The 15,834-nt window shown below is 36.6% G+C and overlaps 1 protein-coding gene across 1 annotated transcript in view; it reads right to left on the reverse strand.

Moving 5' to 3' along the window:
* slc44a5a (solute carrier family 44 member 5a) overlaps positions 1-15,834 on the reverse strand; it is a gene marked incomplete at its 5' end in the record, with an annotated part of 31,181 nt that overhangs the window by 1,136 nt on the left and 14,211 nt on the right. Inside the window, 13 exons of the mRNA XM_081373796.1 lie at positions 919-989; positions 1,067-1,140; positions 1,239-1,342; positions 5,734-5,828; positions 5,918-6,180; positions 6,578-6,665; positions 8,880-8,972; positions 9,070-9,169; positions 9,262-9,393; positions 10,790-10,902; positions 11,105-11,188; positions 11,346-11,469; positions 15,200-15,260. Of these exons, the coding sequence (XP_081229922.1) occupies positions 919-989; positions 1,067-1,140; positions 1,239-1,342; positions 5,734-5,828; positions 5,918-6,180; positions 6,578-6,665; positions 8,880-8,972; positions 9,070-9,169; positions 9,262-9,393; positions 10,790-10,902; positions 11,105-11,188; positions 11,346-11,469; positions 15,200-15,260 (1,402 nt within the window). The remainder of the gene's footprint in view (positions 1-918; positions 990-1,066; positions 1,141-1,238; positions 1,343-5,733; positions 5,829-5,917; positions 6,181-6,577; positions 6,666-8,879; positions 8,973-9,069; positions 9,170-9,261; positions 9,394-10,789; positions 10,903-11,104; positions 11,189-11,345; positions 11,470-15,199; positions 15,261-15,834) is intronic.

Here is a 15,834-nt window from a genome sequence, read left to right on the forward strand (position 1 = left end):
GACCGTCAATCGCTGTTACACTCTCGCGCCCTCGTGTGGTCAGAGGAAATATGACCATACATGCAGTGCTGCTTAACTAGCATACTCCTGCATACGTTAAATGAGTTTTTGCTACAAAAATAAATCAACTAATTAATTCCCTAGCCATTTCTAATCTACGTAACTGTAGACCGGATTTTATTTTCCTGTGAAGCATTACACTAAACATGTTGAGATGTAGTCTTGGAACTGGAATGTTAGCATAAAAGCTTAGCACTTTCATAAAGCATTGCTAATGAAAATAAAACATATTTCTTTGATCTCAAACAGTACTGAAAACTACAGTTTGGGTTCAGTAAGATGTTCTCTTATGTTGACCAAGACTGCATTTATTTAATCCAAAATACAATAAACAGTGATATGATTCAAACAAATATTACTGTTTTCTACTTAATGTATATTTTAAAATGTAATTTATTGAATCATTTCAGCATCATTACTCCAGTCTTCAGTGTCATATGATCTTTCAATGACTAATGTACTGTATATATTTTAATATTAATTAAAATATGAATATTTTATGCTTATAATCAATTTGACATGGTCCTGTTGTTCATAATTTAATTAGGCCTCATTTGCAATGCTTCATGGGATGCACAGTCGATTATCTTTGTCTTTTATTCTGATTTTAATCAACTTTTTTTTTAAAGTCCAAGTTAATAGTGTTGCTAATTCATTTGACTGATGGTTTAGAACATTTTTATTTTTTTAATAATTATGGAAAAAAGGAATGGAAGAAATACTGCAGTAGCCTAGAAAGTGTAAACATTGATTCACTCTTTAACCTTATGTTAAATAACCTTATATAACAAACAAACCTCACAAAACTTTAGCGTAATATGTTCTGATTACATGAATTAGACAGCTACAACCACTCACCAACACTCCCTGCTATCAACAGTTTCCCCAGGAAGAGCAAGAAGTCTGTGACTTTGTCCAACACTGCCACCCTGCGGCAGACAAGAGGAACTGCAGTAAGAGGACGGTCAGTTCTGATCTAACTGATAGAGAACCAGGATATTCTCACCTCACTACATTCCTCATCAGTAAATAGAACGCCTCTCGCGCTGATGTGCAGAAGTTCTTTCCATAAATAGCAATCTAGTGTGAAACATACGTATACATTACATCCTTGCATATAAAACTTTTATATAGTTTGTTTATTGTGCATGTGATTGGGCAGTATGGCTGACTCTTACCATTATGTAAGCATTCCTGTTCATAAAGCGTATAAATCGCTCCAGACACCAGAAGCAGCACTTCAGACAGCAGAGCAGGAACCGTGCAAACACATTGTGAGCTCCTACACACACACACACACACACACACACACACACACACACACACACACACACACACACACACACACACACACACACACACACACACACACACAGTTGGTTTCCATGTTTTATGAGGACTTTCCATGGACACAATTATTTTATAGTGTACAAACTGCCTATCTATCTATCTATCTATCTATCTATCTATCTATCTATCTATCAATCTATCTATCTATCTATCTATCTATCTATCTATCTATCTATCTATCTATCTATCTATCTATCTATCTGTCTGTCTGTCTGTCTGTCTGTCTGTCTGTCTGTCTGTCTGTCTGTCCGTCTCTTTACTTACTGTATCTCTCTCTCTCTGTGTCTATCTATCATCTGTCTATCTGTTCCCGTATCTATCTATCTATCTATCTATCTATCTATCTATCTATCTATCTATCTATCTATCTATCTATCTATCTATCTATCTATCTATCTATCTATCTATCTATCTATCTATCTATCTATCTATCTATCTATCTATCTATCTATACCATTCTATCTATCTATCTATCTATCTATCTATCTATCTATCTATCTATCTATCTATCTATCTATCTATCTATCTATCTATCTATCTATCTATCTATCTATCTATCTATCTATCTATCTATCTATCTATCTATCTATCTATCTATCTATCTATCTATACCATTCTGTCTGTCTATCTATCTATCTATCTATCTATCTATCTATCTATCTATCTATCTATCTATCTATCTATCTATCTATCTATCTATCTATCTATCTATCTATCTATCTATCTGTCTGTCTGTCTGTCTGTCTGTCTGTCTGTCTGTCTGTCTGTTTACTTATCTCTCTCTCTCTCTGTCTGTCTATAGCCACTTTCCGACCAAGTAGTTACAGGAACTTAGTTCTAGGAACTGTCCACTTCTAAACAGTTCTGAGAACTACTCTCCCCCAAACTTGGTTTTGCTGTTTGCGTTCGCACTGGCCAAGTGGCCATAGGAACTGGTAGGAGGGGTAAGGGAGTGACGCTAGCACGGTGCTATGCTCACATTCTCTGTGTTTATTAGTTAGTGATCTGTCTAACAGTACTGTTTAATATCTTATTAGATAGAACTGTTATAGAAAGTAGACAGTATATGAAAAAAAGGTTATTAGCCTACGCCGTGTGGTTGATGTCCAGTGTTGCTAGCTGGGTAGATAAACATAATCAAGGTTGGCTTGGTCCCCTCAAAGTTGCGTTGGATTTTCTCTTCAGCATTTAAGGTTTAGAGACCCATCTATCACTGTTTTCCATGTTTGTATAGTTAGTTTCTGGAGTAAATATATAGGCTATAATCTGTGTGTTTACATTATAGCTGTTTTAAAAATGTCGGGTGCTGGTGTTCCGTGTGCGTTCGGCCAATCAGCGTACACTAACGTCACGGGTAGTTCCTATAGTGCTGGTTTATACCCTACTCCGAAGTAGGACCTAAATTAGTGGTAACACTTTAGAATACTGTATCTTACTTACTGCATAACTAATAAGGAATTATTGAGGAACTAATAGACAATTATTTATTAACACTTAAGTCACTACTGTTAACTACTAAGGAAGATGTGTTAACTAATTAGTATGTAATAGAATTGTATGATTGTGTTAAGTTTCAGTTAGTTAATCAATAACTAATGAATTATGTCATAACTCTTGAAGAACTATTATTAATTATCTATTAATTAATGTGCAAGAAAAATAACTAAGAAGTAACTACTAATGAACAGTCATACACAGTGGTTACTACAATAAACCGTTTTATTTTAGCAGTGGAGTGGTGGATGAAGTACACAAATCAAGTACTTGAGTAAAAGTACAGATAACCCAATAAAATATTACTCCAGTAAAATGATAAACTATTGGCCTATTCATTTTCAAAATTACCTTAGTAAAAGTACAAAGGTAATTATTTGAAAAGTAAAAAGCACTGATCAATGTTTTTTTATTTTATTTTCTAGCCAGTTTTAGTCATTCTTCAGCACTAATAAGAAAGATAAGTGCAGACATTTACTAGGCTATATATTGATCTGCAAATAAGCAAACTTTTTATTTAATTAGCAAAATGTATCATAATGTATGATAACTTATCTATTTTACAAAGGTTTAGATAATACCGTTAATAATGTGTTTTTTACAGTAAGTTTGATTTGAGTCAGAAGTATGTGGTAATTCTGTATTAATTACTAATGAGTTCCCTATATTCTCACTTTAGAATACTGTTCCAAGTTCCAAGTAATTCCTGAAGAATTATCTAATAATTATTTGTTAATTACCAATTCATTTCCTTATATGTTCACTTTAGAATACTGTTTCAGGTTATAAGTAGCCTAATTCCTGGATAATTATTTGATAATTATTTATTAATTACTAATGAGTTCCCTATATTCTCACTTTAGAATACTGTTCCAGGTTCCAAGTAATTCCTGAAGAATTATCTAATAATTATTTGTTAATTACCAATTCATTTCCTTATATGTTCACTTTAGAATACTGTTTCAGGTTATAAGTAGCCTAATTCCTGGATAATTATTTGATAATTATTTATTAATTACTAATGAGTTCCCTATATTCTCACTTTAGAATACTGTTCCAGGTTCCAAGTAATTCCTGAAGAATTATCTAATAATTATTTGTTAATTACCAATTCATTTCCTTATATGTTCACTTTAGAATACTGTTTCAGGTTATAAGTAGCCTAATTCCTGGATAATTATTTGATAATTATTTATTAATTACTAATGAGTTCCCTATATTCTCACTTTAGAATACTGTTCCAGGTTCTAAGTAATTCCTGCAGAATTATTTGATAATTATTTATGAATTACAAATAAGTGCCCTATATTTTCAGTTTCCCTCAGTCATTGCCTCAAACATGAATTTACTCAATGGCATTCTATGCTGAGGAAAACAGACACACACAGTCCTGTATATAAAATATAAAAACTAATCTGAGGTTAGTTTTGTATGACTGTTCATTAGTAGTTACTTCTTAGTTATTTTTCTTGAACCTTAATTAGTAGATAATTAGTAGTAGTTCTTCAAGAGTTATGACAGAATTCATTATTTATTGATTAACTAACTGTTACTTAACACAATCATAAAACATATATTACATACTGATTAGTTAACACATCTTCCTTAGTAGTTAACAGAAGTGAAGAAGTAGTTAATGAATAATTACCTATTAGTTCTTCAATAATTACTTATTAGTTATGCAGTAAGTAAGATACAGTATTCTAAAGTGTTACCAAATTAGTTCCTCCAAAAGGAGTTCCTAGAACTAAAATCGTTCCTAGTTCCTGCGGTGCGAACACGCCGACATCCGGGTACTATAGCCAATAGTTCTAGGAACTGTGAAAAGGTTCCTCCGGTCGGAAAGCGGCTTATCTGTTCCCGTGTGTCTGTGTGTGTGTGTGTGTGTGTCTGTCTGTCTGTCTCTTTACTTATCTCTCTCTCTGTCTGTCTCTCTATCATCTGTCTATCTGTCTATCTATCTATCTACAGTGCTATGCATACGTTTAGACACCCATACTAAAGTTGACTAAAAAGAGGAATAAAAAATCATCTTTTGGAAATTGAACTTAATGCCTTAATTAAAAAAATTAGGAAAAATCCAACCTTTAAGGACACCAATTTTCTTTGTGAATGAATAATGTATCGTAAATAAATAAATGTTCTTCCTTAAAATACAGGGTGCATAAGTTTGGACACCCCTATGTTAAATTCCCATAGAGGCAGGCAGATTTTTATTTTTAAAGGCCAGTTACTTCATGGATCCAGGATACTATGCATCCTGATAAAGTTCCCTTGGCCTCTGGAATTAAAATAGCCCCACATCATCACACACCCTTCACCATACCTAGAGATTGGCATGGTTTTATTTCAGTTAGCCTAATAGCTAGTTTGATTTGCATTGAGAGATGATCTTATGGAAAGTACTCCATGCCAATCTCTAGGTATGGTGAAGGCTATGTGATGATGTGGGGCTATTTTAATCCCAAAGGCCAAGGGAACTTTATCAGGATGTATAGTATCCTGGATCCATGAAGTAACTGGCCTTTAAAAATAAAAATCTGCCTGGCTCTATGGGAATTTAACACAGGGGTGTCCAAACTTATGCACCCTGTATTTTAAGGAAGAACATTTATTTATTTACGATACATTATTCATTCACAAAGAAAATTGGTGTCCTTAAAGGTTGGATTTTTCCTAATTTTTTTAATTAAGGCATTAAGTTCAATTTCCAAAAGATGATTTTTTATTCCTCTTTTTAGTCAACTTTAGCATGGGTGTCTAAACTTACGCATAGCACTGTATCTATCTATCTTCAAAAAGTACAAAGGCATAAGGACATAAAGCAACCTTTAAGTTTGTGGTCCAGATACTCCAGAATGACTCGGATGAGTTGAACCACTGCTAAGATGAGAGAGCCAAAAGCAAGAGAGCCTGTGTGATACCTGCAAAACACAGCACAGCTCGATGTTTCTTCTTCCAGGTCATGCTTTGAGCAATGCTTTGATTTCAGTAGGAAACACTGGAACTGTACCGTATGGCCCTGGAAAAAGAGGAGAACACTGGGCAGGGAGGGATGTCTGCGGGCTTCCTCCGGGCCCAGTAATACGAGGCGAACGCCCCGGCGATGGTGCACTGTCCCAGAGCAATGGTGAAATTAACCAGCCAGAGGAAGACCAGCAGATTACAGAGCTGGAGGATGAAGATGTAGCGATGGTACAAGCTCTCACCCCCGTAAAAGGCAAAAAGGCACTGAACACCTGGACACTGCTTGGTGATGTTGGTCCTGTTGAAGCTCTGTTGATAATGAAAAAGCATAGCCATGCTAAATCATCACCAAAGATGTGAGGAAAATATTTTATAACAATCCTTAAATGTACAAATACTGACATTGCAATACAGTAATTCTAAATACTTGCTATTTTCTGAAATGATTGTTTTTTTTATGTACATGTGAAGTTAATATCTATGCATTAATATCTATGTTTTTATTCCATTACAAATGGACCACTTTTTCTCTGAAATATTAAATAATTTGTCATATAAATAACACCTTTAGAAACAGATTTCTATATTATGGAAACAATAAATAAATGACAACTTTTTAATGTGTGTAATATTTACAAGTAAAAGTGTTGTTATCCTCTCGGTATCAGTACGTGACTGTGTTGAAGCTGTGAAGAACAGATCTCACCTCAGGATTGCAGGTTCGGTTGGCATACTTGCAGTTGGGATGGACGGATGTGACTTTGTAAACAGCATCACCAGAAGATGCAAGAAAGCTTCAGGTTTAATTAAGGTCTAAAGAAAATGTGTCTGTTGCAATGTGGTCACTTTTTTATGCTGAAGTTCACATAGCTGTTATAATAGTGCCACCAACTGGAGGAAAAACAAACATTCAAGTGCAGCTAGACAGTGTGTATCATTCTTTTAATTCCCCTAAAACAACACAAATAGAAGTATGGGAATTAAATATTAACATAAAAATGTTAAATGAACTATCTTATAATTGAGCTTCCTCAGATTTGCCACCCATATTTCCCAGCTTTATGAGGTGCATTCTGGGATGCTTTTTTAAACACTACTGAAGGGGTTGAAAATGTATGCTGGACACTTGTTGGCTGCTTTTTCTTCAATATCACATCCAACTCACCCATTTCAATTTAATATATTCAATATTTTCGTTTTGTATTTATAATTGCATGTATACCCGGCTTGACTTAAAGGGATAGTTCACCCAAAAATGAAAATTCTGTCATTTAATCACCCTCAAGTTGTTCCAAACCGGAATGAATTTCTTTCTTCTGTTGAACACAAAAGAAGATATTTTGGAGAATGTCCGTAACCAAACAGTTGATGAACCCATTAAAGGTACCGTATGTAGGATTGCGGCCAAAACTGGTACTGCAATCACTTTAAAAATACTGTAGAGCCGTGTATCCCCTCCCCCCTGACTCGAGGTTGCCAGATAAGCTGCAGGATTCAGCAGAAACGTAGGCTGCTTCAATGAGTTTCCAATGGCAAGTGATGACGAGACGTACACAGTAAGTTTTTTTCCTGTTAATTGTGTTTATGCTTTATGAGAGATATTTTGATGAGTAATTACTTATTTAAAAAATGTACTAATTGTTGAGGTGCTGGGGCCATAATAGCTGAAGAGATAAGCGTTTTTGATTTGATATTTAATTTGATTTGATTTCTTTATTTTGAACATATAAATACAATTACAATTCAAAAAAAATCTGAGGAAAAAAAAAAGGATAATAGTAAAAGAAAACAAAAAAACATATAGACTTAAACAACAAAATAATACTTCCTTATTTTTCAATACGAAAAAAAAAAAACCTTGATTTACAAGTGCTAAAGTTTTTGTCATATTATAGGCTAAAAACAGAATAAACATTTGCCACAGAAATTATAACACGGGACAAATTCAATATCACCAATGGCTATCACAGGGTTGTTTTCAGTCCCATCAGAAAATATTGTTAGAGTAACTAAATTACATTAGCAATGGTCATACAGGTCAACTTGCAGCATGTGTAACTTAGTCCACGATATACGTGAAGAACGAATGACGAATAATTTTTTCTGAGGTAAAGTTAGGCTTGTCTCAATTACGTTTCAAATTGCCATAATGGTCGTGCTAATGTTTTCATCAGCGTCTCAGCATAATGACAGAGAAATGCATTGCAAATGCATACGTCCATGTGAGCTAACGTTACGTTGCTTGAACACGCAAAACTTTGTTCGACTGTCATGAATATATGAAATGTCCATTGACATCCAGTACAAGTTAGCCAAGCATAGATGAATCTTACCTGTCTAGGAGAAAATTAGCAACGTTGGCGTCTGTGTTCAAATTCTTCTCCGTTTTCAGCCGCCTCCATCTTTCAAAAGCATCTCCTATACAAATTCTGGTTTTATTTCGGACTTTGTCACAACGAATTTCTGAATTATAACGAGGTCTTTTTGATTTAGTAACGTTAGACATTTTTATCCGACTAGAGTTAGGGTAGGTTAGGTTAGAGCAAAGCTGGCAACCCGGATCCTGAAACACTACTGACTTCGTGATTGGTCGATAGGTGGAGGGAGGCGCTCAGGCCAAAACACAAAATGACAACATCAACATCAGTTGAGGGCTGCAAGTCCACTTTTTAAATGACAATATCCTAGCCATACTACTGTTGTCAGTGATATAAGTATTTGAAATGAACATGATTTCTTAATGTCTAGTGACACATCAGGGCCATTTTATGATTAATTGAAATAGATTTCTTACATACAGCTCCTTTAACTTCCATAGCATTTTTTTTCCTCCATACTATGGAAGTCAATGGGGTCCATCAACTGTTTGGTTTCCCATATTCTTCTTCTTTTTTAAGCAGAAGAAAATAATTCATACAGGTTTAGAACAACTTAAGGGTGAGTACATTTTGAATGAACTGTCCCTTAAAAGGTTTTGAGTGTTGTGCAGCAGTGAATGAAGAGGATACAGCGCAGTCATGGCCCAGTAGGCGATACAGACGGCCAGAAGCACAAAGGTGATGATGGGGTAGAACAGAGCGGACATGATGTAACTGATGGCCCTGCAGAGACACACACACACACACACAGATTATCAGAGCAGCTGTTATTCTCTCAGCACACGCATGAAGTCAGACAGAGATACAAACAGAGACTCACCTGCTGCCCTCTCTGAGCAGAGCGATAGCAATGCGAACCCGCTTTCTCAGGAATATGAGTATTAAGACTATGGAGAATTCAGTCAAACCCAGAGTCACCACTAAGAGGAACAGAAGAACGGATGAAACAAGGAGTAACCCAGAAATTCAAAGCCCCGAAGTGCAGTCAGTTATTGAAGACCGAATCTCTTACTGAAGACTAGCCATGTCTGACTGAGTTGTAAGTAGACGTGGAGGTCAGTCTGGAAGCCGATGTCAGAGATAGTGACGTCCGCTCCGGGGGTCTTCCTGAGAACAGTGAACTCCCAGTAACAGTGCCAGATACCTGCAAACAAGAGAGGGATGTGTTTCACACAGCAAGAGTCCAAGAAATGACCTGTTTCACATTGCGCAGAACAGATATTCAGTAAATCCAGATGATAAAATCTGTAATCATGTAATTACATGCAAATTTGATTTCTTGACAACCTTGTTTGTAATTATTCTTGATAGTCAACATCTGATATCCATTTCATAATTTATTGCTGTTATAAAGGAAAATACTCACTGTAGTAATCCAGAAATCATGTTAATTTATGTTCAGAGCTGCGGTTGAGTTACACAATAGAAACGCTGCCAGAGTTAACACAGTTGGCACAAGTGATGGTGATGTTAAATACGCCAAGTCATTAAACAGTATTTGTGGTCATTATGACTTGCAGGGCTCTAGACTAACATTTGAGAGCTACAGAGATTATAAAAGGAGCGCTCTTTACTTGCTTTCTGTGTAATTAATTTTTGTTTTTCATAAGATTTTGTGATTTATTTTTCCTACTTCATACTTCAGAGCATACTTGAGACGATTTTTTTTTTTTTTACTTGATCTGATATTAATATAATATAGTGATTTTATAACGTCTAAATATAAATTAAAGCAAAAGGTGTGAAAAAAAATGTGGGATTGGAAATGGCTGATAAGTCAATAAGTGTTCCTCTGCTGCCATCTACTGGTTACAGAGGTAATTCCATGTCTTTTATTTTGAAATAAAAGTTTAAATAAAAGTGTTAGTCTCTGAGCTCGCGCTGAGCTGTCTATTGTTGGTCAGAGCTGAAAAACTGTTCTGCTCTGCTTAAATGAGTAGCCCACTTTCATTACACTTTTGTTTTCGTTTACCGTTTTAAGTTTCTCATATGCAACAGAAATGGCAGCTCTTATCGGTTGGGGCCGTTGGGCAAAGTGGTGGTCTCACTAGTGCAAACTCTAACAAAGTTTTATTTGCACTTGCAGGAAAAAAGGTTGCAGTCTGGAGCCCTGTCTTGGTAAACTATAAACCATGTTATGCTGGCTGTTTTTGCCTCCTTCTTTGGATGTTTGTTGACACATTTTACCCCAATGACATTACTTTCATTAGTGTGCTTAGTGTCACATGATCCTTCAGAAATCACTCTAATACGCTGATTTGGTGCTCAAGAAACATTTCTTATTATTATCAATGTTGAAATCAATTTCTGCTTAATATTTTTGTGGAAAACATGATATTTATATATATTTATTTGATTCTTTGATGAATAGAAAGTTCAAAAGAACAGCAGCTATTTGAAATAGATTTTTTTGTAACATTATAAATGTCTTGAGTGTCACTTGTGATAAATTTAATAATATAATAGGCCTATGAATAAAATTATTAATTTCTTTCAAAAATCATAATTTTTTTTTTGACATATATACTATAAATACTGACCGTAGGCCACGAGCAGGATAACAGCGATGATGATGAACCAGAGGAGGAAGCCTGCGGTGAATCGCAGCAGCAAGATGAAGATCAGACTGATGACCAGCGCTATGACCAGCCCTCTGTCACATTGAGAAACTCATGAGCACAGAGATATAGCATTTCTATACTGCAATACACACATTTTAAATATAATTACAAATAACAATAACTCATTCATTGGTTTTTAATTATAATTTATATGCACCACATTAAAGGCACAGTTCAACCAAAAATAAAAAATCATTATTTATGGAAATGATGCTGAGATGATTGCCTGCTTACATCACTATCCAGTACCAACATCTGGCATAATCCTGCACAATCTTCATTCCCACCTCTTTGGCCTCATGGATACTTGTAATACCACTGCAGGGAAAATATGTATTTATAAGCACAAGTCATAAATAATACATTAGATAATAAAGGGCTCAGAGTTTGTCAAAAAGAAGCTTTTACCACATAAACTGAATCAACTACTTCTAGAGCATTTTGTCTCATTAAATAGAGAAGATTATATACATACTTGGCTGCATCTCTAAGTTCAGTCACACTTCTGGCTGTGTCCAGTGCATCTTTGAAAGCGGTTTTGTTAGCTACTGTTAGGGTGCCATTTCTGGTGATGAAGTCTGGGAAGCAGCGCTGTAAAACTTTCATGTAAGTGAGGAAAAAAAGAATAATCAACCGCTATAAGAATAATAATAATGATGCTCAAAATCAAAACAACCTAAGTAAACAGCTACTCATTTCTGATGTAAATTAGCCCATATTATCTAAAATATAACCTGCCACTCACTTACAGTTGTGGTCAGAATTATTGGCAGCCCCGGTAAATATGATCAAAGATGGCTGTAAAAATAAATCTGCATTGTTTATCCTTTTGATCTTTCATTCAAAAAATGGCAATTTTCGAAAATTTCGAATGTTGATTTTTAGCACACTAGGAACATGCAATTGTCTAGCTATGACTTCCTGTTTCACAGTATAAATATGAGGAAACACAAAGGCCAAATTCTATTAATCATCCATCACAATGAGTAAAACCAAAGAATATAGTTCTGATGTGCAGCAAAAGATTGTTGAGCTTCACAAAATAGAAAGTGGCAGTAAGAAAATGGATAAAGCATTGCAAATTCCCATTTCCACCATCAGGGCAATAATTAAGGAGTTCCAGTCAACTAAAGATGTTACAAATCTGCCTGGAAGAGGACATGTGTATATATCGTCCTAATGCACGGCGAGCAGGAAAGTTTGAGTGGCCAAAGACTCTCTGAGGATCACAGATGGAGAAAGCCGAAAAAAGAAAAAAAAACCCATAACCACATGTTGTTTGGGAGGGTTTCAAGAAAAATCCGCTCATTCAAAAACAAACTCCAGCATATTCAGTTGTCAGACACGACTAAACCCTGACGGCCTTTGCTAGAAATCTTATAAAGGCCCATGGTTGGATCCAAACAATCCAAAACAAACATCAAAATCGACACAAAAATGTGTTAGGGAGCACAAATGAAGCTTCTGTCATGACCGTCCCAGTCCCCTGACCTGATGAGTGGAGTGAACTGAAGAGGAGAAGCACCAACATGAACTTGTGGATCTGAAGGATCTGGAGAGATTCTGTATGGAGAAATAGTCTCTGATCTCTTGTCATGTGTTCTCCAAACTCTTCAGGCATTATAGGAGAAAACTCAGAGCTGTTATCTTGGCAAAAGAAGGTTGCAAAAAGTGTTTAATAAAAAGGTGCCAATAATTATGGCCAACATGTTTTGGAGAAAAGCATTTATTTCCTAATGTGATTTCCCCCTCACTTTCAATTATTTTACTTCAATGAAAGGTTAGAGTTTTTTTTTTTTTTTTTATGAAAGATCAAAAGGATAAACAATGCAGATTTATTTTTTACAGCAATCTTTGATCATATTTACCAGGGGTCTCAATAATTCTGACCACAACTGTACTGAAATATACTGACAAAAAAGCAATGAAAACAAGAGTATGTGTGCTTATTACGCAGTTTACCTTTTCCCCTCATGATTACAAAAATGTAGGCAAAATGTCTCAGGTTACGTACGTAACCTGCTTCCCTGAGAGGGGAAATCGACACTGCGTCATGGTGTTGACGCTATGGGGGGAACGCTTCCGCTAAATGCGCCAGTCTGATAGGCTGAATGTATGGATGTCGTGAAGTAGATATTGTCCATAAAGAGATGCCAGAATTGCATGTGGACAGATTCAATTTGTCTGAAGAAGACACACGGGCATAACCGGGGTTTGGCAACATCTTGTTCCCTTCTCAGGGAACTGGGTTACATACGTAACCTGAGACGTTCTCTTTTGAGTGGAACTCGACACTGTGTTTGGCGTTGACGCGATGGGAACATCAATTCCAATGCCACCAAGCTCAAGGCAACTGAGCCTACCCACAAGGCTTTATATAGGCTCAGATGCTCATTGAGCACAGACTGGACTTGGGTCAACCCTGAAGGATACAGGATCCTGGGGCCGGTTGTATAAAAGTTAGTCATCATTTTATTTTCTTTAAGACTGTTCATAACTTTTTTTAAGTCAGTTACATAAAAATGTAAATTGGCCTAATTGGATACTGAAAAGTAAGACTGACTGCCCCTTGACTATCTGCTATTGGGTCGTACTAGATCTTTAGACATTGAGTGTGTTTACATGCGATTATAATGACATTTTGGCAATAATGCAATTAAACTTTACCTCACGTAAACGCAATACTTCTGTCAAATTAATGCGATTAAGCTCTTAATCGTAGTAACCATATTCACATTAAACTATGTGGAGTACGTTGATTTTAATTACAATAAACAGCCATGTAAACACCTTACTCTCATTATTACGGCTCTGACCAAAGTGCACGTGCTGGGTTCTACCGAATGCCCTGTGTTGTTCACACAACTTCATGAATGAACTCTGTGACATTATTCTGAAGTTTTCTCTTCTCCAAATCACTAAACTTGTTGTCAAAACAACTCGCTGCACAGTCTCTGCTCTGTATCTTCATCCAGACGGCGCGAAGAACGTGATGGCAGTGTATCGAGTATCACGGCGCCAAAAAATATTCAGTAGCCTACGTCCATAAAAATGTAACGTCCGGTAACATGCTAAATGCCTATCTGAGCGTGGTATTACCACACTTATTAGCAAATAATCAGAATAGTAAAAATTGCATGTAAAATGGAGTGAAGAGTTCTGCTCGTGTCATGTAACATCTTACTCTGATTATTAATCGCATTATTGGTGCACATGTAAACGTAGTTATTGTCTTAACATGATGGCTATATTTATCCAGCTGGCCCTTGGGTTGAATCTGTGTCCAAACTAATGAACCTGATGATTGTGTGTGAACAGGACCAGCCTGCTGCATCACAAACACCCTGTAAAGGTACACCCCTCGAAAAAAGCTTAGGAAGACACTACACTCCAAGGGGAGTGAGTCGAGATCCCTATGGTGAAGCCATTCTGCATACCACATAGGAGAGGGTCAAAGCATCTGTAATCCAATGCAACCCACGATGCTAGGTCTCCTACTCTCTTAAATAATGTTAATGCTAATAGCAGAGCCATTTGAGTCAGCGTTTTCTCGAAGACCGACTCCAAGGGCTCAAAAGCGGCTTTCGTTAAGGTTCCTAGGACCAATGCTATGTATCTTGCCAAGAGGGATCTTGCGACCAGCAGAATCGTGACACCAGGGGATGCCTCCCAACTGAGGCTCGGTCCAAAGGCATGTGGCTAGCGGAAATACCAAACTACAAAGACCTTTACAGTGGATGTAGATACGTTCTTGAAGGAACTCCAGCAATGGACCGTTAACTCAGTCAGTTAACTGGGTTCACCTCATGTTGTCCACACCATGTTACAAAAAGTTGCCATTTCAGATGCGCTACGCTAAGTCACGATGTCCATACATTCAGCCAATCAGATATTTAGACATGCCTCAGACATCAGCTCACGTGGGAGCATTCCCCCTATAGCGTGAACGCCATTACACAGCATTGAGTTCCACTCAAAAGGGAGCTTGACCCAACCATTTACTTTGTTATCAAAATGGGGGCATACCATAGATCCATAGACAAAGATATTTATACTGAACAAACTGTATATTCTATGCCCTAACCCTAAATCTACCCCTAACCCTACCTATTACAGAAAAATTTCAGCATTTTTACCAAAAAAAAAAAAAACATCACTTGGTGTGATTTATACACTATTTCCCCATTTCCTCATGGGGACCAAAAAATTTCACAACAAGGACAAGGATTTTGGATATTGCCATCCTTGTGGGGACATTTTGTCCCCATAACGTAGGGTTTACCAGGACACACACACACACACACACACACACACACAAACAGCGCTTACATGGTCGGCTTGGCACTATCATTGATGGACAGTCCTCATCTCGCAGCACTTGTGTCACAGACTGCAATAAAAAAAGAGCTTTCCTTAAACAACTCCACTGTATGACAGCATACAACTCTATCAATGTTAGCAAGTCAGTTATTTGATAAATGACTCCTCGCTATTCCGAGGACCCATTTACATCCATTATGGGTATGAACATTAGAAGATAAGACATAGTAACCAGTGCAAAACCATCCGTCTGACATCAGCTGGAGCATAACATTCTTTAAGATAAAGTTCACTACATACTCATACAGAAAAACAATCCTCCAGCAGCCAAAATGGCTCTTGAGAATGATGTCTTAAAAGCCCTGAAAGAGCCTGTCAGAAAACAACTCACTCCCTTCTGGAAAACAGAACTAAACAGATGCTAAGGCAGTGGTCTCAAAATATAAAACCTCTTCCAAAGGGTTGTCCTAGTCTAAATTAATTCATAAAGACACCCGGAGGAACATTTATTGCTCAGAAGTTGCACTTGTAAAGTATAATGGATATGTAAGCAATAAGGTACAAGAGGCTGTGCTGTATCGTGAATAAGTCACGACTGAAGGAGGCTGTTGTTAGGCATGACGCGAAGCGGAGCGAACCGTTGA

This window comes from Scardinius erythrophthalmus (assembly GCF_964197995.2).
Source record: "Scardinius erythrophthalmus genome assembly, chromosome: 9".
Classification (NCBI taxonomy): domain Eukaryota; kingdom Metazoa; phylum Chordata; class Actinopteri; order Cypriniformes; family Leuciscidae; genus Scardinius; species Scardinius erythrophthalmus.